This window comes from Hordeum vulgare, chromosome 7H, assembly GCF_904849725.1.
Source record: "Hordeum vulgare subsp. vulgare chromosome 7H, MorexV3_pseudomolecules_assembly, whole genome shotgun sequence".
NCBI classification, from domain to species: domain Eukaryota; kingdom Viridiplantae; phylum Streptophyta; class Magnoliopsida; order Poales; family Poaceae; genus Hordeum; species Hordeum vulgare.
The window spans coordinates 241760772-241782304 of NC_058524.1; the positions used below are offsets into that span (position 1 = coordinate 241760772).

At 45.1% G+C, this 21533-nt stretch overlaps 7 protein-coding genes across 8 annotated transcripts; 6 read left to right on the forward strand and 1 right to left on the reverse strand.

Annotated features, from left to right (window-relative positions):
- Positions 1-38: 38 nt before the first annotated feature.
- On the forward strand, positions 39-1998 carry LOC123411837. The gene has a single exon (XM_045104793.1). The coding sequence runs from the start codon at positions 1248-1250 to the stop codon at positions 1959-1961; it is 714 nt and encodes a 237-aa protein (XP_044960728.1). The 5' UTR covers positions 39-1247; the 3' UTR covers positions 1962-1998.
- Positions 1999-2006: 8 nt separating this feature from the next.
- On the forward strand, positions 2007-3920 carry LOC123411838. The gene has a single exon (XM_045104794.1). It carries the CDS (start codon positions 3172-3174, stop codon positions 3883-3885), a length of 714 nt encoding a protein of 237 aa, XP_044960729.1. The 5' UTR covers positions 2007-3171; the 3' UTR covers positions 3886-3920.
- Positions 3921-4665: 745 nt separating this feature from the next.
- Positions 4666-6006, forward strand: LOC123411836. The gene has a single exon (XM_045104791.1). The coding sequence runs from the start codon at positions 5149-5151 to the stop codon at positions 5866-5868; it is 720 nt and encodes a 239-aa protein (XP_044960726.1). The 5' UTR covers positions 4666-5148; the 3' UTR covers positions 5869-6006.
- On the reverse strand, positions 5986-14316 carry LOC123411835. 2 transcript variants are annotated; one of them, XM_045104790.1, is made up of 3 exons: positions 13559-14316; positions 12654-12862; positions 5986-6244 (listed from the first exon to the last, which is right to left on the reverse strand). In XM_045104790.1, the coding sequence occupies exons 1-3, from the start codon at positions 13693-13695 to the stop codon at positions 6069-6071; spliced, it is 522 nt and encodes a 173-aa protein (XP_044960725.1). In that variant the 5' UTR covers positions 13696-14316; the 3' UTR covers positions 5986-6068. The 2 variants fall into 2 exon arrangements, with proteins under 2 accessions (XP_044960725.1, XP_044960724.1); XM_045104789.1 differs by lacking the exons at positions 12654-12862; positions 13559-14316 and adding an exon at positions 6332-7443.
- On the forward strand, positions 9600-10447 carry LOC123411841. Its single transcript, XM_045104797.1, has one exon. It carries the CDS (start codon positions 9600-9602, stop codon positions 10308-10310), a length of 711 nt encoding a protein of 236 aa, XP_044960732.1. The 3' UTR covers positions 10311-10447.
- LOC123411840 lies at positions 10931-12637 on the forward strand. The gene has a single exon (XM_045104796.1). The coding sequence runs from the start codon at positions 11215-11217 to the stop codon at positions 11926-11928; it is 714 nt and encodes a 237-aa protein (XP_044960731.1). The 5' UTR covers positions 10931-11214; the 3' UTR covers positions 11929-12637.
- A 1364-nt stretch (positions 14317-15680) lies between the features above and the next one.
- LOC123411842 lies at positions 15681-16825 on the forward strand. Its single transcript, XM_045104798.1, has one exon. It carries the CDS (start codon positions 15732-15734, stop codon positions 16431-16433), a length of 702 nt encoding a protein of 233 aa, XP_044960733.1. The 5' UTR covers positions 15681-15731; the 3' UTR covers positions 16434-16825.
- The last annotated feature ends 4708 nt before the right edge of the window (positions 16826-21533 follow it).

The window sequence follows — 21533 nt, forward strand, 5'->3', positions numbered from 1 at the left end:
TGGTTTCACATAACTGGGAGAAAATATCTCTTCTTAAACATACCATCTATTTACAAGAAACAGAACAATAACATGGAATTTGGGGCATTCCTGTCACTTAAAATGTTGTCTAGCTAGTTTATGATTTGACGCTAGTGATGTTACAACAAGTAATGGTTTCTCTAATGGGCTATGGCTCTCAGGTAATTATTTCCCAAGGGTCATATTACTCAGGTGTCTCAAGTTCTAGCATGCTGGAACAGGCTAGCTCGAACCCACGACCTATAACCTTGTGATTATGCATTATCATTACCGAGGGGGATATGTAATGATGCTGATGACTAAAAATAATCAAGCCAACACATGCAACCGATGATTCTGATCAAAACAAATTCACTGAAGATCCTTAATTCTTATCATGTTGTTGTACCTTCCCTTCTGCTTCCAAATGATGCAATAAACTTCATCCCTCTACTGGTTATATTCAGAAGAATTGCAAGCATGCACCATTAAGTTATATGTGCAACCAGAAGCCTTAAGTGATTTTTGGTTTTTGCGACCATAATTTTTCAAACATTCCATACATTATTATTAAGTATTACATTTCTCGTTTATGCTTAGCATGCATCCTAAGTAATTTTCACTCACATGATGATAATATTAAGTATTACATTCATTGCACAAGCAGAAGACCTCATCCTAACAAAAAGGGGCAGCCCGGTGAATGTAGCTCCCGCTTGCGCAGGGTTCAGGGAAGGATCCGACCACTTTGGGTCTATTGTACGCAGCCTTTTCCTGCATTTCTACAAGAGGCTGTTTTCAGGACTTGAACCTGTGACCTCATGGTCACAAGGCAGAAGACCTCATCCTAATGTTGAAAAATTAGCGGACAACCCTATGAATTATTCCTCTCAGCAACAGAAAACCTGCATTTTATTTCCATGGACAATACTACTTCATGATCATACATGGAGATCCGAAATCAAACGAAGCACCCATGCAGTGTACTGTGTTATCAATAACCAAGACATGCCAGACATATATGCTAACTCATTGATGTTTGCCAAGCTAACCAAAAGCAGGTACTCTCCTTTGGAGGTTAGCAGATGAGATTCTTGCTGTCGGTTGCTCCGTTCATCGTGTCATTTCTGCTGCCTGTCTGATATAAATACAGGGAGAACCCCAGGGCTTCAGCACCAACACACTGCCTACCATTCTCTTCCATTTCTATACAGAAGAAAACAGCACCAAAGCTTCAATCTCAAAGCATGGCTTACCATCTACGATCGGCAAGCACGCCTTCGAGCCCTCGATCAAACAAAAGTGAAGTCGAGCAGCAGCTCCAGAGCCTAAGCACAGCCATCTCTTCGCCCTTGGCGACCATCGATACGATGTGTGATGGCTTGAGGAGGCTTGGTGACATCTACAGCTGCATCGAGAAGATTATGTGCACACCAAGCAGCCAAGTCAGCCTTTGTCAGGCTCTTCAAAGAGCAGCGGTGGAGGTGGAGCTTGGACGGTCCCTCGTCGTGCTCGATCTCTGCAACGGCATGCGGGAGAGCTTCATGGAATTGAAGATGACTGTCCAAGAGTTACTGTTGGCTCTCAGGAGAGGAGAGGTTGTGTCTTCTCAAGTCAAGGCATATGTCAGGCTAGTAAACAAGGTGCAAAAACAGTTCAAGAAGATTAGCAAGAAGACTGCTTCCGACAAGAACGGCTGTAGGGTGGTGGTGCTACTGGCAGAAGCGAGAGAGATCACCATTTCGCTGCTCGAATCCACATCCTCAATCTTGTCGAAGCAAGTTGAGATGCCCAAGTGGTCTCTTTCCTCCAAAACATTCCAGAGGAGCAAAGTTATGTGCCAAGAGGAGCAATTGCAGGCATTTGAGCACAGTATTGGAGATCTTGAGAGCGGAGTGGAGCTTCTCTACAGGAGATTGATCCAGAACAGAGTTTCTCTTCTCAATATTCTTAGCTCGTAGATACCCTGAGCTCTAGCTCCCTCTGGTTGGCATCCACCTTTTAAAGGATTAGTCAGTCATGATAACAATTTTGCATTGTGTATACTTGTGGATATGTATAGGAAGTTCACTGAAGCGAAAAGCCGAAAAGCAAATTAAACAATTTTGTCAATTTCATTTCCCTGATTTTTTTCATTTCTGCTAAACTTTAATACCATTCACATGGTTAGGTAGCTTGATACAACTATTTCAGTACAAAATGTGTCAGATAGAAATGATATTTATCATAGTAGACCCCACCTTTATTAAGGCTTTTCAGTTTTCAGTATATGATTACGGGAAGAGATAACACATAAACAAATATCTGACACGACGAGCTAAAAGACCCCCAATGTCCAATGTTAACTTCAGTTAACACACCACCATATCTTATCCCCGCTAAAGGAACTGCACCTAGTTGCACCGATCTCTGAAGAAAAAAGTTGCGATAATGATGTTCCTAGAGATACCCTGATTACTACCTTTTGTCCCTTCAGATCTTATCGATAAGGGGAATTTTATGTACCCCAAAAGATCAAGGCAGTCTGGCCAAGGGGAATTTTGTCTATAAGGGAAATTTTGTGTACACGAACATATTACTCTGCTTTTATTATTAAAAGCAGAGCAATATGTCTGTGTAGTCGAGAATCTACATCCACTTACATGGATGTCCTTTTGTTGTGGGATAGCTGAAACACATCAGTGCTGCAACTCATTATGACGTTGGAGAACCAGCAGAGAACAAGACTAAACTAATCATTGCAGCAACACGAAGCCCCCATTGCATTTCCTTGGCTAATCTTCCATGATCACATATAACCCGAATCTAGATCCGAGATCAAACTGAACACTCGTGCAGTGCGCTGTGTCACCAACGACCTAGACATGCCAGGCACATATAAGCTCACTGATTCACACTTGCTGCGCTAACCAAAAACACGTAGGCAACAGCTTTGTCTGTATGGGCTTTGGGTGGCCATGTTTCTTTCAACAGATCACCTTAACACATATGGAGGTTAGTTGGATGAGATTCCTGCTGTCGACTGCTCTACCCATCATGCCATTGCTCCCGTTATAAATACAGAGAGAAGCCAAGGACTGAGCACCAACAAACTGCAGCCCTTGTCTTGCCAACCTTTCTCTTCCATTTCCATACTGAAGAAAGTAGCATCAGAGCCTCAAAACCACAAGCATGGCTTACCATCTAAGATCTGCAAGCGCGCCTTCCAGCCCTCGCTCAAACAAACCCCAAGTAGAGCAGCAGCTCCAGAGCCTGAGCGCAACCATCTCTTCGCCCTTGGTGACCATCGATACGACATGCGAAGGTTTGAGGAAGCTGGAAGACATCTACAGCTGCATTGAGGAGATGATGTGCACATCCAGCAACCAAGTCAGCCTCTGCAAGACCCTGCAAAGGGCGGCAGTGGAGGCAGAGCTTGGACGGTCCCTCGTCGTGCTCGACCTCTGCAACACCATGCAGGAGACCTTGATGGAGCTGAAGATGACTGTCCAAGAGCTCTTGTTGGTTCTCAAGAGAGGAGAGGATGCAACTCGCCAAGCCAAGGCATATGTCCGGCTAGCCAAGAAGGCACAAAAACAGTTCAAGAAGATCAGCAAGAAAACTGCTTCCGACAAGAACGATTCTAGGGTGGTGATGCTAATGGCAGAGGCGAGAGAGATCGCCATTTCACTGCTCGAATCCACATCCTCGGTCTTGTCCAAGCAAATTGAGATTCCCAAGTGGTCTCTTGTCCCCAAAACATCGCAGAAGAGCAAAGTTGTGTGCGAAGAGGAGCAATTGCGGGCATTGGAGTGCAGTATCGAAGATCTTGAGAGCGGAGTGGAACTTCTGTACAGGAGATTGATCCAAAACAGAGTTTCTCTTCTCAATGTTCTTAGTTTGTAGATGCCCTCATCTCTAGTTCCCTGCGGTTGGCATCCACCTTTTAAAGGATTAGTCAATCATCCTAACAGTTTTGCAATGTGTATGCATAGAAAGTTCAAAAGCAAACAACAACAATTTTGTCAATTCCCTATTTTCTGAATTTTATCATTAATGCAAGGCCCACAATTTAAGTCAGTATCTGGATTAAATGACTTGGTTTGTCCTCAAACATACTACGTACTTACAGGCAACAGAACAATAACAACTGATATAAATAAGTATCCTGATTAAATAATTTGGTTCAATAAAATGCTGTGTAGCCCATAATTTTACGCTACTGATGTTACAAGAAGTGATGGTGCCTCCCGAATCTGGAAGGTGACTTTAATGGTCTACGCATCTCATCGAATTATTTCCATGGGTCATATTACTCATCATTAGTCATTATCACTATTGTGGGAATACCTAACGATGCTGATGACTGGCAATAATCAGGCCAACACATGCAACCCATAATGCTGATCAAAACAAATCCACTCAAGATCCTTTCTTATCATGTTATTGTACCTTCCCTTCTGCTTCCTAGCGGAACAATGAACTTCATTTTTCCATCATTGGATTAGTTTCAAATTTGAAAATCAGAAGCCATTGGGTTACACATATACATTATGCATAGTACAAAATTGTTGCTGACTTAGTACAAAATTTCACAGGATTAATATGGATCGGATGGAATAATTTTCTTGCACACGATTATCTCAGCTAGCCAGATGGAACTTAATATCGAAAGCACAATTATACCTGTGTGCACTTACATGGTTGTCCTTGCTGTGGATAGCTGAAACACGCCAGCTCTGCACAGGCATAAGACTCCATCATAATGTTGAAAAATCGGCGAACACCAGATAAATCATTCCTCAACAACAGCAAACCTGTATTGTATATCCTTCAACAATACTTCATGATCAGATATCAAGAGGCGAAATCAAACGAAACACCCAGCACTGTACTCTGTTAACAATAGCCAAGACATGCCAGATAAGCTAACTCATTGATGTTTGCCACCCTAACCAAAAGCAGATAAGAAACACTCTCTTATTGAGGCTAGCAGATGAGATTCTTGCTGTCGGCTGCCCTGTTCATCATACCATTGCTTCTGCCTCTCCGATACAAATACAGGGAGAACACCAAGGCTTCAGCACCAACAAACTGCAGGTCATCTTGACTACCATTGTCTTCATTTTTCCGCAGAAGAAAACAGCACCAAAGCTTCAATCTCCAAACATGGCTTACCATCTACGATCGGCAAGCGTGCCTTCAAGCCCTCGCTCGAACAAAACAGAAGTCGAGCAGCAGCTCCAGAGCCTGAGCACAACCATCTCTTCGCCCTCGGCGACCATCGATACGATGTGCGATGGTTTGAGGGGGCTGGCATACATCTACAGCTGCATCGAGAACATGATGTGCACACCAAGCAGCCAAGTCAGCCTCTGCCAGACCCTGCAAAGGGTAGCAGTGGAGGCAGAGCTTGAACGGTCCCTCGTCTTGCTCGACCTCTGCAACGCCATGCAGGAGAGCTTCATGGAACTGAAGATGACTATCCAAGAGCTCTTGTTCGTTCTCAAGAGAGGAGAAAATGCAACTTGTCAAGTCAAGGCGTACACCCGGCTAGCCAAAAAAGCACAAAAGCAGTTCAAGAAGATCAGCAAGAAAACTGCTTCCGACAAGAATGATTCTAGGGTGGTGATGCTAATGGCAGAAGCGAGAGAGATCACCATTTCTCTGCTCGAATCCACATCCTCAGTCTTGTTGAAGCAAATTGAGATGCCCAAGTGGTCTCTTGTCTCCAAAACATTGCAGAGGAGCAAAGCCGTGTGCGAAGAGGAGCAATTGCAGGCACTGGAGGGCAGTATAGGAGATCTTGAGAGTGGAGTGGAGCTTCTGTATAGGAGATTGATCCACAACAGAGTTTCTCTTCTCAACGCTCTTAGCTCGTCCTCATAGATACCCTGAGTTCTAGTTCCCTGCGATTGGCATCCACCTTTTAATGGACTATAGTCAATCATGATAACAATTTTGCAGTATGTACAAGTGTAGAAAGTTTGCTGAACCGAAAAGCAATAGTGAACTCTGTCAATTTCATTTTTCCTGAATTTTAGCATCTATGCACATTTTTTTCAATTTGCCAAGCCTGGAAACAACCACTATTCACCCTTTGTGACCATAGAAGCAACACACAATAGTTCGAGGAGACTTGTAGCAGCATACAACTGCATCGAGGAGGTTGTGTGCCTGCCCAGCAGCCAGGTGACCATTTGCCAGGCTCGGCAATGGAAGGTGTTGAAGTACGAGCTCGAGCAGTCCCTCATATTGTTAATATCTGCAATGCCATGAAAGAGAGCTTCGATGAGCTAAAGATGAATGTTCAGGAGCTGCATTTGGTTATGAAAAGGGAAGATGACTCGACCGTGTGGCTCAAGATTCAGTCCCACATCCGCTTGTCGAGCAAGATGCAGAAACATGTCAAGAAGGTTGGGAAGGTAACTGATTTTGATCACAATGACAACAGCAGGGTGATCATGATACTTACAGAAGCACAGGAGACCACTGGCCATGCTAAGGTTCTGGCAGGTGGTGTCTTATTTTTTCGAGAAAACGCAGAGATATGCGTTTCTTTGTATTGAAAAGAGGGAAAGTCAGCCTCCGTGGAGACGATTACAGCAGGTTACAAGTAGTTCAATGGACATCCCAGGATGGGGGCAAGACTACCCTAAGCCCCTTGTCCCCGGCTCTAGCCCAACACCTCATCTCATCTTTGATCCTATCCGAGAGCTCGGAGAGCGACGGAGTGACATGATCAAATACACACGCATTCCTATGTTTCCAGATCATCCATGGAACTAGCAGCGTGGTGGACCTCAGCGCCTTGTGGAGCGATGGTGGTGTGGCATCTCTCGCCCTTATCCACCAATCCTGAATGGAGATATCCTGCTCCGGCGTGGGGGCTGGTAGGCGCAGCCAGGAAAGAGCCTCGTGCCAGGTTTGCCGCGCGAAGGGGCAGGCTAGTAGCAGGTGGCGGATGGTCTCTGGCTCTTGGTCGCAAAGCAGGCAGCGGGCGTGATGTGGGAGGCCGCGGCGAGCAAGTCTGTTCGCGGTCCAGCATCGGTCCAGGTTCACAAGCCAGTGGAAGAACTTGACCTTCGGCGGAGCCCATCCCTTCCAGATTAACTGCCAAGAATGGCAAGTGAAGGATCCGTGGAAGGTTGCCTGATAGCAGGATCGCGCCGAGTATTCTCCATTAGCCGTCCATTTCCAGACAAGCTTGTCTGGCTCAACGGACAAGGTAGTGTGCGCGACGCGCTGCCATGTCGTCAAGTATTGGCCAATCTCTTGCAGCCCCACTACGCCACGGATGTCTCGAGCCCAGGCATTGCCGGCGAGGCCTTCCACCACCGTCCGCGCCCTTCTCCTGTTCTTGGGGATGCATAGGTAAAGCAGGGGTGCTAGCTCGCGAATCGACTGCCCATGCAGCCAGCGGTCTTCCCAGAACAGCGCCGTGTGGCCGTCACCTAGCACCATGAAGGTGGAGGCATAGAAGAGGCCGAGCTCCTCACGGGAAAACTGCAGGTCCAGGCCTTGCCAGGCACTGTCGGCGTCCGTCTTCGATAACCAGAGCCACCGCAGTCGGAGGGCGAGCCCTTTGCGCTCCAGATCTCGGATGCCCAGCCCTCCAAGCGCGAGTGGCCGACTGACCGTGCGCCAGTTTACGTGACAGTGTCCTACCTTGTCCGTGGTGTCTTATTGTCTCCCAGACATTCCAGAAGAGAAAACCCACATGCAAGGAGGATCGGTTGCAGTCAAGACTATCATCAGGAAAATGATACAGAACAGAGTCTCTCTTCCCTTCTGAGTGCTCTCAGCTTGTAGAGGCCCAACCGCCCAAGTGCAATTACCTATGATTGGCATCCACCTTTTCGAGGATTTGCTGATCATCCTATCAAAGTCCAATGTAAATATAAATGGCAAATCATATCATCAGAACCAACTTTTTTGGTACGTCCCTTTTGGTCAATTTTTGTCTTCATGTATGCAGATGCCACTGTCGCCTACATTATATCCTGGCGGCTAAACACTGTACAAGGATAGTCTGCTTCTTTGCAGGATTTGGTGTAATGTTGTCTTCTTTACCACTTCCCATTTGATCATATACTTGATATAGCTGGCAATGGAACTGTTAGAATAAATCCGAGGCTCAAATAATACTAACAGGAACAATCACCTGAAACGTGGAACGGTTCAGGAGAGGATAGAGTTTTCTTAACACAACTTTATACTAAATAAAAATGTTCTCTGACTTTAGACAAGCATTTAGCAAGGAACTCGCACTATTAGATCAGGATAATTATGTCGCCAGAAGCACACCTTAGAAGTTTGTGTTCTGTGGTTTTGAGGAAACTACCATGCTACTCACATGGGAAATGCTTCAAGAAACTAAAAATGGGAAAAAAATATTGAATCAATGAGAATAGCCTGGACCTTGAACAGGTGTGGCAAATGACCAACAACCAGATTGTATGACTAATACAAGTTATACAACCACGCACCAACAATCTAGACAAGAGTTGACAAGCCATCTAAAGCTGTACCAGCTCATTTCGTGCCCACATATATATTAGGTATCTATGCAGATTCTTGTTGTCAATAGTTGGAACATAACAATGTGATAACTCAGCTAGATGCACACAATGCACTACAAAATTGTAGAACACGTGGATTATTTCGACGGATCACTGAAACAGGTTAGGTACGAATTGTGAAGTCAACTCCTCCTATCTAGAAGGTACAGCAAAGAAGCAACAAGGTTGCTTCCTCCTCCTCATTTTGCTTCATGCTGCCATCCATGAACAAACTGCATCCTCGTGCATATGACTTTGCTGCAAATAATGGAAACATGACAGCGGACAGCCTCATACGCTCAATTAAAGATGATTCCGGCAGTAAGGAAGAAACAAAATATAATCAACTTTTTTGGAGTAATTCAGTTCCAACAAGGTTTTGCTTGTGTACAATGTCACTATATGAATATATATGTACATTGGAGATTTTCTGGGGATGATTTACGCTATGCTTTTGCAAACAATACAAAAACATTGCAAGTTCGTTTATACAATTACCCAATACGAAATTGACATACAAAACCTAAAAAGATGGGGACTATATGTTGAACGAACAACAAGCAGACTATCCTTGTACAGTGGATCTTGCTCCACGCCACCTAAACATGCCAGCTCCAAACATCAAGTTTTGACATTGTAATTAGAATAGCTTTGAACCGACGATACAAACAAAAATCATAGATAAAGCTATGCATGTGCTTGCACCAGGATTCAGCATTATAATAAACCACCAAAAAGATTCTTGTCGTTAATCACTGAAACATGACAACGTGACATCTCACCGGGAAGATAGCCAGTGCAACAGTGTTACGCGCTAAGAGTTAGACAGCTATAATATTTTAATCACTATGCTGCTCCCAGATCAAGAACCTTGATCGGCAGCATCTGGAATACAAAATGTTATGATTCCCTTTGTCTACCATCGAAACGATGCTGCATCATATCCATCCTATGTATATATAGGTCTCAAGAGAAGACTACACACATCAAACCAACACTTGCTCTTTCCTCATCAAGATTGCTTCCAACTCAATACAGAGATTAGTTTCGGAAGCAGATATGGCTTTTGCTCTAAGATCAATAAGCTTGCCTTCAAGGCATCACACAAGTGAGGCAGAAGTACAAGAAGATCTGCACAGCCTTGAGACAAGCATCACTTCATCCATCACCATCGAGACGATGTGCGATGGTCTGCGGCGGCTTGGAGACATCTACGGTGCTGTTGAGGAGATCATCCAGTTGCCAAGCAACCAAGTCTGTTCCTCCCAGCAGAGGAAGATATTGGATGCAGAGACCGAATGTTCTCTCGAGCTTCTGGATCTCTGCAACAACATGCAAGAGATCTCCGTTGAGCTCAAGGCCATTATCCAAGAGCTGCAAGTGGCTCTAAGAAAAGGAGAGGACACAACTGTCCAAGCCAAGATCCAGTCTTACATCAGATTGGTGAAGAAGGCTGGCAAACAATTCAAGAAGACTACCAGGAAGGCGACTTCGGACAAGATGGATTGCGGAATGGTCAGTCTATTGGTCAACGCGAGGGAGATGACTATCTCTCTACTTGAGTCCGCGGTACACCTCTTGTCAAAGCAAATCCAAGTGCCTAAACAGTCCCTAGTTTCCAAGGCATTTCATAAGAGAAAAGCTGTTGTTTGTGAGGAGCAACTGCAGGACTTAGAGTGCAGCATCAGGGATTTTGAGAGTGGAGTAGGACATCTGTTCCGGAGATTAATCCAGAGCAGAGTTTCACTCCTAAACATACTTAGTTCATAGATCTCCAGGAGCCTTGTCACTCTTGATATCCTGTGATTGGCATCCGATTTTTAGAGGACTAGCCAATCACACTTGTTCCACATATGTATATACATACAGGTGTACAGAAAATACAGAAACTCCAAAATTTTGATATATTTTGTGGCCGTAATAACTTTTGTGATGTCATAATACTTTGTTTGAGATCCCTATTTGGTCGATCCCCCCCCCCCCACACACACACACACATACACACATATTTGTGCAGTGCCACTATTATTTGTTTTTTGTTGTTTAAGAACGGATACGTAAAATTTAAAAATTGCTGCAGAAGAAACTAAATCTCCTTTTTAAAATCTACCTGGGAATTGAAGGTATATAACCGAATTTCAAATCATTTTCTAGCATGTAATCCTTGTCTCCTTGATAAAAAAAATTCTTAGTTTGTTTTAATTGGATACTTTGAAATGGAGCTGGTGACCAACCCCCCGCCCCCATGAGGCGCATTGCTCCCTTCGGCTACACCGGCGCTGAAACCCTTGCAGCGCCCAGCAGCCCTCCCTCCCCCATCCACTATCGACCAGTGGACTCAACGTCCAGCAACAGACTCAGCAGCACAGCTCATTCTTGCTGCCTATAGTTGGAACATGGGAATGTGATTGCTCATCTCGAGGAAAGTGCATGCATTAAAAACTGTACTGAACACAAGACAACTTTGGTATTCTCATCGCTCCACCGCTGCCAGGTCCCAACAGACAGCATCCGGGAGATGAAATGGCATGATTCTTCCTGTCTACTAATCAAATGCCACTGCTTCCAGACAGCTCTATAAATAGGCCTCGGCAGAATGGTAGATGCAGCAAACTAAAAGTTCCCGCCTTCTCTCTCTCCAACCACAATACAAGCAAAATCATCAAGATCGGATATGGCTTGCCACCTACGATCGACAAGTTTGCCGTCTAGGCCTCTCACTAGCGAGGCTGAAATTGAGCAAGAGCTACACAGCCTAGAGGCAGGCATCTCTTCCTCAGCTACCATCAGCACAATGTGTGCAACTCTGAGGATGCTTGGAAACATCTACAATGGCATTGAAGAGATTATCTGCCTACCAAACAACCAAGTTAGCTCCTCCCAGCAAAGGAAGATGTTGGATGGAGAGATGGAATGCTCTCTTGAGCTTCTGGATCTCTGCAGCACCATGCAAGAGATCTTCGTCGAGTTGAAGGCCATCATCCAAGATCTGCAAGTGGCTCTAAGAAAAGGAGATGATGCAGCCGTTCAAGCCAAGATCCAGTCTTATACCCGCTTGGCAAAGAAGGCTAAGAAATATTTCAAGAAGACATGCAACAAGGCTTCTTCCGGCAAGGCAGAGCGTGGAATGGTCAGGGTGTTGATCAAGGCGAGGGAGCTCACGGTCTCTCTACTTGAGTCCACACTCCACCTCTTGTCGAAGCAAATCGAAATGCCTAAACAATCTCTTGTTTCCAAGGCATTTCACAAGAAAAAGGCGGCTATTTTTGAGGAGGAGCAATTACAGGAGTTAGAGTGCAGTATGGGAGATCTTGAGAGTGAAGCAGGACATCTGTTCAGGAAATTGGTCCAGAACAGAGTTTCTCTCCTGAACATTCTTAGCTCATAGATACTCCCAAGTCACTCTTGACGCCATGCGATTAGCATCCGCCTTTTTGAGGAGTAGCTGACCTTGGTACAGTTTTCCCAACATGTATACATTAGAAATGTACAGCAAATTATAGAAGGAGAAACCAAAGTTTTGATCCATTTGACCATCTCATGCTTGAAGATGTGTTTTGTGATGCAAGCATACTTAATTTTGATAATTATAGTTTGTGGATCTTGCTGTGTTTACATTGAACATGCCAGGTCGATGCCACCAGGGCTAATCTTGTGTTTAGCGGAATAAATCTATTTAATTACCCAGATTCCCCAACACCACCACCAGCACCACCCCCTCACATGGGTGTGCAGTCTGGCACTAGAATTGAATACCCTTGTCTCAGAATGGATACGGAACTTACTAAATTTCTAGAGCATCATTCAAGCATGTCACAGCGTACATTGAGGCACAAAAATGGCACAACCATGTACCCTAGCACCTCGATTATTTTGCCCGTTCTTAACGATTCACGTTAATCTGAGCAAGATTCGGTCGCACAAACTTTAGCAGGCGTTAAATTTCGCTTGTTTTCATATTATTCTAGATACACACTAACGCCAATGGATGTTGTATTTGGCAAACAAGAAAAAGAGTTGTCTCCCTTACCACTCACATAAGCGGATATGTGTGTGGTAAAGAGAACGCAATTGCACAACTTATTAGTTGAAAGTCGGGGAGCAGAGGGAGACCTCGTGGAGAAAGAACCGAGAGCTGGAGCAGACTGGACGCCAGCGGCGCTCGGGTCGCATCTTCCGTGTTCTCCTTTGTTTTCCCCACCATCGCTTTTTCTTTTTTTCTTTTTCTTTCCTCTTTCCTCTTTGTGTTTTGATGAGGCCAGAGTCCACCCCTTGGGCCCATTTTAGCTTGGCCCATTAAATAAACAATCAGGCTGGCATGCCTGTTCTAAAAAAAAATTGTGTAAACGAATTCTGACCCGCCCATGAGCAGCATCCAAATTGACGAACAGCATGAACTAGCAAAACAATGCAATCAAGCTCTGCTAGATCATGTATTTCTCTATAAAAACTAAATCATGTATTTGTAATATAAGCACTAGTATTATTTATTCAAAACAAAAAGGTATTTGTCCTAAAAAGCTTTATCCATGGTTATTTCAAGCTCAAGTGAAAAATCTGCACAGGACATGGCTTCTCTTGATCGAGATCCCAATATGCATCATGTTATCATATATTCAGGTAAGATGCCAAATGTTTCAGCCAGCCTAAACATGCCAGCGAATAGCGATGCTGCACGAACGGGCTAAATTAGTCACAAGTAGCTGAGACACGGCTACAGACGAAGAAGAATATAAAATGGCAAGGGATCACCAACTTGTCTTGTGCATGATCACGAGATTCTTTTTGTTTCTCAAGGAAGAAGGAAGATTGCTGGGCTGTTATAAGTAGATATAGGCTATAACCTACAGGGGAATGGAATGATGGATGGTGCTGATATGTGAGAGTCTCACCATTTCTTCTCTTTCAGCTCCATACAGAAGAAACATACTTGCCTTCAGCATGGATTGTTCTAGCCATCTCACATGCGAAATCAGAGTCGGCCAACAGTTGACCTATGTAATGTAAAGTGAACTCACCAGGCCGGGGACTTTTTCCTCTCCATCGTCTTGACGTCAGGTATCCGTTCGATTGATCCAACAAGACTCATCACTTCTCTTCTCGGTTTGTTCCAGTTCTGTTGGGTGCCAGGTTCAAGGCTTGTACTGCTAGGCATTGTTCGTTTCGGTTCTCTCTCTGTTTCCTTGTTCCTTCTTGTGGGTGTTGTGTGCTACATCTTGTAGTCGTTGCGTTGTATCTTGTTCTGATTTATGAAAATGAAAATGGTTCAGGCCGGCTTTTGCACGCCGTAGCAGCTTCAAAAAATAAATTGAATTCAACATGTCACGACTGTAGAGTGTTCGAGTCGGGATTCGGTCCTTCCTGCAGCATCCACTTCCACTTGAACAAGAATATCCAAGAGAGAGGGAGTGACCAGACTACTTACAAGAGGGAGGGAGACAAATGCTTGGGCCAAACTGCAGCTTCTGTCCAAGCAAACTGCCAAGATAGCTTCCTTCTATGAATCTATGTGATTGGTGTCCACCCATCAAGCTACTCCCAACGAATTTCAATCTCCGCCAATGAGAACCACAATTTTCCTACTTTAATGATGTCACTTTCATCGTCCACGGATGCATGGGCCATTAAAGATGTCCTGAATATTCCACTTGGTGTTTTCTCGATCCAGAGTAGTAATCTTCTATGTGCCACTTATCCAGCAATACAACAACAACAACAACCAAGCCTTTCAGTCCCAAACAAGTTGGGGTAGGCTAGAGTTGAAACCCATAAGATCTCAAAGCCAAGTCATGGCTCTGGAACGTGGATAGCTAACTTCCACGCACCCCTGTCCATGGCTAAGTCTTTGTCGATATTCCAAACCTTCAGGTCTCTCTTAACGGACTCCTCCATGTCAAGTTTGGTCTACCACGACCCCTCTTAACATTCTCAGCACGCTTTATCCGTCCGCTATGCACCGGCGCTTCCGGTGGCCTCCGTTGAATATGTCCAAACCATCTGAGACGATGCTGGACCAGCTTCTCTTCAATCGGTGCTACCCCAAGTCTCTCTCGTATATCGTCATTCCATACCCGATCCTTCCTTGTGTGGCCACATATCCATCTCAACATGCGCATCTCTGCTACACCTAACTGTTGGATATGTCGTCTCTTGGTTGGCCAACACTCCGCGCCATACAATATCGCAGGTCGGATAGCTGTCCTATAAAACCTGCCTTTTAGCTTTTGTAGCACTCGCTTGTCACAGAGTACGCCAGAAGCTTGGCGCCACTTCATCCACCCAGCCTTGATTCGGTGGCCCACGTCTTCATCGATATCGCCATCCTTCTGGAACATGGACCCCAAATATCGAAACGTGTCTCTCTCCGGTACCACCTGCCCACCAAGGCTAACCTCTCCATCCACCCAGCCTTGATTCGGTGGCCCACTTATCCAGCAATATCCTGGAAAAAAAGGAGCATCTTAGTAGGACTAAAGTTTGCTAAAACAAAAAAACTACCAAAAAGAGAGATAGTTCATGCTTGAGAATAGTATGACTAACAAGAAGATTATTGCATAAATAAACATAACAAGCAAAAAACGTGATGACCGGGCATACACATCAGAAACTCGTTTCTCCAATGGTTTCATAAAACAATGGTGATGATTCTCGCACACAATCCGGAAAAAAAGACGGACAAAACGTTGAACCAATCGCAAACCAATGATCCATGCCCAGTGGATCTTGTCTTCCGTCGGCTAAACATGCCAGCTCCAAAGCATGGCGATTCAATTAGTGATTAGCAACATCTCCCACCAAAGAACATGGTAGTAGCCAGAATGGCATGCCAGCTAGATGCTGTGGTAGCAATCCATTAAATAATGGTTTGAGCATGCAACATCACTGGACCATAACCACACTGCTGGTACTTGCTGACGATAATATGCTGCCTCGTCCTAAGGACAATGGGCACTCTAAAATATGCACTGAACATCAGACGACTTTGCTGTAATAATCAGTATGCTTGTACCAGATCTCGATCCATAGCAGACAGCATCTTGGAAATGAAATGGCATGATTCTTCGTGTCTAACAATCAAATACTCTTTGGTATAAGTAGGCATCAGAAGAACGGTAGGCACATCAAACCAAAAGTCGCTCTTTCATTCTCCTCTCTTCAACCACAATACAGAGAAAAGCTTCAAGATCAGAAATGGCCTTCCACCTAAGATCGATAAGTTTGCCATCAAAGCCTCAGGCCAACGAGACCGAAGTCGAGCAAGAGTTGCTAAGCCTAGAGGCGAGCATATCTTCTTCCACCACCACCATCGGCACCATATGTGACGGTCTGAGGAGGCTCGAAGACATCTACAATGGTGTTGAAGATATTATTGGCCTGCCAAGCAACCAGGTTGGCAAGATGTTGGATTCAGAGATGGAAGGCTCTCTCGAGCTGCTAGATCTCTGCAGCACCATGCAAGAGATCTTCGTCGAGATGAAGGCCATCATCCAAGAGCTACAAGTGGCCCTAAGAAAAGGAGATGATGCAACTGCTCAAGCCAAGATCCAGTCTTATGCTCGTTTGGTGAAGACAGCCAAGAAACATTTCAAGAAGAGCGCGAAGAAGGCTAATGCCGCGTCTGCGGGTTGCAAGATGGCCATGCTATTGACCAAGGCTAGAGAGATTTCTGTGTCTCTTCTGGAGTCCACAGTCCATCTCTTGTCAAAGGAAATCGGAATGCCAAAACAGTCTCTTGTCTCAAAGGCATTTCACAAGAAAAAGGCAGTCGTCTGCCAGGAGGAGCAATTGCAGGAGTTAGAGGGTAGTATTGGAGATCTCGAGAATGGGGCGGGGCATCTGTTCAGGAAATTAGTCCAGATCAGAGTTTCTCTCCTGAACATTCTTAGCTCATAGATACTCCAAGTCATTCTACACCCTGTGATTGGCATCCGCCTTTTTGAGGATTAGCCGGTCTTCATACCATTTTGCCATATGTATACAGTACAAATGTACAGAAACTTATAGAAAGAAAAAGTGAAATTTTGATCTATTTCATGTCGTGTGACTTCTACATACTTCCTTTCGATGTCATTGGATAGTGGATCATGTTCCTTGTGTGCCAGGTCAAAGAAACGGTGCCTAAGGTTGTTATTAGCAGAAAAATAAATCTAATTACTAAGATTACCCACCACCACCACATGGATGTACAGTTTGGCACTGCAATTAAAGTATTTATAGTTTTAGGGTGGATATGTGCAACGACTTCCGAACTTTTGAACTGAAACTTAAAGATGCTCAAGCTCCAATTCGTTTAAACATGTCGTACTGGAAAAGACTGCAAATCCAGATGCCCCGAGTATTCCAAAGCCATCTCAATTCCTGCTTGTTCTTGGGGATAATACAATACCAACATTAATTTGAGCTAGATTTACCAGGGCAAATATGCCCAACAAAGAATACTAAAAATCGATGTTTTGTAACCTAATACTGTACAGTAGAAGCTAAACCTTTTACCTCTTGAATAAGCCCCCACGCTGTCCTCCTACTAGGACGACTCGAGTGGCGATGCACGCGCTCCCTCGCAAGAACCGCCATATCTGCTTCCCCTCCCTTGGCGCCGCTCGAGGGACTCTGTCGAGCAAAGCTCATGCGGCAGCTGCGGGGTAGGGTACAGCAACCTATTGCTAAGGTTTCGCGGTACTGCTAAGGTTTCGCGGTACGGTTGCACGTCTATCGTAAAAAAATCTAACTTGCAGATGTTAGGTTGATCTCTTATTCGAGTGGGCCCAACGGTCTATCGGACCCTGATCTATGCGTCCTGATTGGGGACACCCAACCCGTTATGGTTGATGGGCCTGTGTGATCCGCGCTATATAAAAAAAGGTGGAGTGTCGGGGCACGGATTACGAAATTCACCGACGTAACACTCCCACCTACAAACCCATCTGATCTAGGGTTTGCGTGGTGCTCACGGGAAGTGCCACCCACGCCACACCCTTCTCTCCTTCCACATCGTCGTCACCACCTCACAATGGACGACGGTGGGAGCTCATCAAGTTCGGGACAAGGTAAAATCACGGTACTACCGTGATCCATCTAACCTAGATGATTCACGGGTTCTATCAATAGTAATCAGAGCCTTTAGGATCTAGATGGTCTCCGGTAGAAAAGGATCTCAAAGCAAATCAAAGAAAAGAAAACCCCTCCCCAAAAACCCAAAAGGGTAGAAGTCACTGGAGCCCTCTCGGGCAAAGAGCGTCGCCTCGGCCGCGCCTGTTCCTCTCGATCCCCACACGCATCGGCAAGCTAGGTGTGGGGAAGAAGAACCCACCTTTTCGGAGGCAAAGAAACAAATCGGATTAGATCCGAAAAAGCAAACAAAAAAGGAGGGGAATGCAAAGGAAAAAACCAACACCCCAACCGGGGCAAAGGGCACCACCACCGCGCCCTTGACGGTGGCGTGTTCACCTTGGAGGTGCTCACGCGCGTCGGCAAAGGGACGAAGATGGAGCCGTCGTATCATGCCGCTGCAGGACTTCCCTGCACCAAAAGGAAAAGAGGCGTCGCGGTCAACCCACTCGACAGCGGCGCGTTCACCGCAACGGAGCGTGCCACCGGCGAAAGGGAAGCCAACGGTGCTGTCCACATCGGCCAGATCGAGAGAGGGCGAGCGGCGCGACGCGGGGGGCAGCTGCTGCCTCGCTATCGTGAGAGAGAAAGGAACAGAGGCGCGCGCGGCACGGTGGTCCTCGACCCCATCGCCGGCGGCCTGTCTAGACCTTGCCGGTGGTCGGCCGCCACGGAGTAAGGAGCTCCCGCGAGATGTGCGGGAGCGCGTGGGAAGAGAAGAGAGCGACGGGGAGGGGAAAAGAATGACAGCTCTAGGGTTCCCTGGTGGCTGCAGCTCGGTTTTGACCAAGCGCAACCCCCGCTGTAGCATCGGATTACATCCGACGGCGCAGGGAGAAACCCTAGAATTAGCGCGGGCCAGTTGGGCCTGCCAGGCCGAGGCTAGGTTGGGCCGCAGGGGAGAGAGCCGGCCAGCCCAGGCCGAAAGCTAGCCACAGACCGATGGGAACAGAGCCTGCTGTGGGAGGCCATAGGCAGAGGCAGGAGGCCATGGGCCATAGGCCGTCGTGAGCTGGCCTGCCCAGGCCGAGGCCGGGCAGGCCAGCGTGGCACCCCAGGCCAAGGAGGCGCGGTAGCCCTTCTCGGGACAAGCCATTTTCGGGCCGAGAGAGGCTCTGGCCACTTTTCCTTTTAAAGGGAATTTTTCGTTTTCTGTCTAGTTTTAGGCAGATTTAAAATGTTTTCTCTATGCATATTTTCCAACAAAAATATTGTTTAGAAAATAGAAAATAACAATGAATAGTTTTTGTAAAAGTAATATAATTTTTCTACAAAGGAAAATAAAAGTTTCTGAAAATAAAATAGATTTTTTTAGAAAAAGAAAAGTTCATGGCTTCATGAATTTTAATTTCAACAGAATATTTTTTCTATGAACTATAAAAAGTACATGAATTTTTTAAATTCACGTTTTCCGCTGCTAAGTGATTATTGAAATATGGTTATGTTATTTTTGTGACCAACGTTGTTAATAACATAAGCATGTTGCATTATTGGCATAAAAGATGCATTTATTTCTATCATTTGCCCAGCGGTAATGTAGATTTATTTGCATAGGCAATTGTATGTATAATTTGACCAATGTTAATTAATGCATATAATTGTCGTACTGATCTCGCTTAAATTGTGATTTCAGCAGGTTTCCACCTAATGAGTTGCCTCAAGGACGTTACTACACTGAGAGGTGATAATTACTCTGAGTGGAGGAAGAAAGTTGACATGACTCTTGTCATTCCTGAGGTGGACTGGGTTGTGGAAGAACCACAGCCGGTTCAACCTCCAGACCCAGTCAAATATGCTAATGATGATGATGAGGCTTGGGAGAAAAAGAAGTGAGATAGTGCCAATGAGGAGATGTCATACTCCATAAACAACAGAAAGTGGATAAATGCCAACAAAAAATGTTTGGCATTTATAAAGAACACAATTGATACCACTATTGTGGGCTCAATTGCAGAGTGCACTTCCGCAAGGTAGATGCTAACCAAGATAAAGAGTTAGTTCACTGGCTCTTCAAAGACATATGCCACCCAGTTGATAAAACAACTGGTCACAGAGAGCTACACTGGAGGTGGCCATGTCATAAGAGAACACATCCTTCGAATGAGCAATACGGCAGCCAAGCTCAAGCCCATGGATGCGGATCTGGAGATCAAACCAGCTCTCCTCGTCCACCTGGCTATGGCTTCGCTGCCAAAGGAATCTGAAACCTTTGTTGTGAACTACAACATGCAGCCTGAAACATGAGACATAGAAAAGGTCATAGCCATGTGTTCATAGGAAGAGGAGAGAATCAAAGCTTCACATGGTGGCTCCCTGAACTATGTGAAGGAAAAGAAAAAGAATTTCCAACCCAACAAAGGTTCTCCCTCAAAGCCACATGGCAAAGCTCCCGCTCATTACCAGCAAAAGCCTATTCCAGTGGACAAGGACACTTGTCTCTATTGCAAGCAGACAGGGCACTACAAGAAGAATTGCCATGCCTGGCTAAAGGCCTTCATGGCAAAGAGAGATAACAACATCGTTTCCTTTGTAAATGAATCTCTGTATTTAAAGTTTTCGAAATCTACTTGGTGGATTGACTCAGGTGCAACTGTTCATGTTGCAAACTCTTTACAGGGATTCAGTTTGATGAGGACCATGCGCAGAAAAGAAAGAAGTACTGAAGTCGCAAATGGTGTCCAAGCAAAAGTTGAAGCTGTAGGTGACCTCTCCTTGGAGCTAACCGAAGGATTCAAGCTTTTGCTTAGAGATGTACTATTCGTGCCTTCATGTAATAGGAATTTAATAAGTGTTTCATGCTTGGATAAAGACAATTATCAATGCTTTTTTGGACATGACAAATGTACCATTTGGTATAATAATGATTATGTAGGCGGTGCCTTCCTCCATAATGAGATTTATCTGTTATCACTTCGTGAAAAAGTACATTATGCAAATAATGTGAATGAGCAAAGTTCCTCGTCGAACAAAGAACAAAAGAAAAGAAAGAGAACTCACGACTCCTCGAAATTATGGCACTGTCGCTTGGGCCATATTTCCAGGGGGAGAATAGAAAGATTAGTCAAAAGTGAAATTCTTCCTGAGTTGGAGTTCTCTAACTTAGAACAATGCATAGATTGCGTTAAAGGAAAATATGTAAAACAAATCAAAAAGGGTGCAAACAGAAGCATGGGAACACTGGAAATTATTCACACTAATATTTGTGGACCATTTCAGGTGAAAAGTGTGGATGGTTATGATTCGTTCATAACATTCATAGATGATTACTCCCGCTTCGGTTACATTTATCCAATCAAAGAAAGAAATGAAGCATTGGATAAATTCAAAATATTCGAAGTTGAAGTTGAAAATCAGCTTGACAAAAAGATAAAGATAGTGAGGTCTGACCGTGGGGGGGGGGACTACGGTCGACACACTCCATATGGCCAAGTCCCTGGACCTTTTCCAAAGTTCTTGCAGGAGACTGGCATAGTTGCCCAGTACTCAATGACAGGCGAGCCTCAGCAAAATGGGGTAGCTGAAAGGCGCAACCGTACCCTTATGGATATGGTGCACAACATGATGAGTTACTCCGACATGCCATTGGGATTGTGGATGGAGGCGCTTAAAACCGCCATTCACATTCTCAACAGAGTACCAAGCAAGTCGGTGCCCAAAACACCGCACGAGCTGTGGACAGGAAGAGTGCCATCCCTGCAACACTTCAGGGTGTGGGGATGTCCAGCTGAGGACAAAATGTTTAATCCAAACATTGGAAAGTTAGATCCCAAAACAGTGAGTTGCCATTTCATTGCCTATCCAGACAGATCAAAAGGTTTTCATTTCTACTGTCCAGAAAGATACACAAAGTTTGTAGAAATGAGACATGCGGTCTTCTTAGAGGAC

Coding starts and splice junctions, on each gene's coding strand:
- LOC123411837 (XM_045104793.1), top strand. CDS start 1,248: ATGGCTTACCATCTACGATCGGCAAGCACGCCTTCGAGCCCTCGATCA.
- LOC123411838 (XM_045104794.1), top strand. CDS start 3,172: ATGGCTTACCATCTAAGATCTGCAAGCGCGCCTTCCAGCCCTCGCTCA.
- LOC123411836 (XM_045104791.1), top strand. CDS start 5,149: ATGGCTTACCATCTACGATCGGCAAGCGTGCCTTCAAGCCCTCGCTCG.
- LOC123411835 (XM_045104789.1), bottom strand. CDS start 7,443: ATGGTGCTAGGTGACGGCCACACGGCGCTGTTCTGGGAAGACCGCTGG.
- LOC123411841 (XM_045104797.1), top strand. CDS start 9,600: ATGGCTTTTGCTCTAAGATCAATAAGCTTGCCTTCAAGGCATCACACA.
- LOC123411840 (XM_045104796.1), top strand. CDS start 11,215: ATGGCTTGCCACCTACGATCGACAAGTTTGCCGTCTAGGCCTCTCACT.
- LOC123411842 (XM_045104798.1), top strand. CDS start 15,732: ATGGCCTTCCACCTAAGATCGATAAGTTTGCCATCAAAGCCTCAGGCC.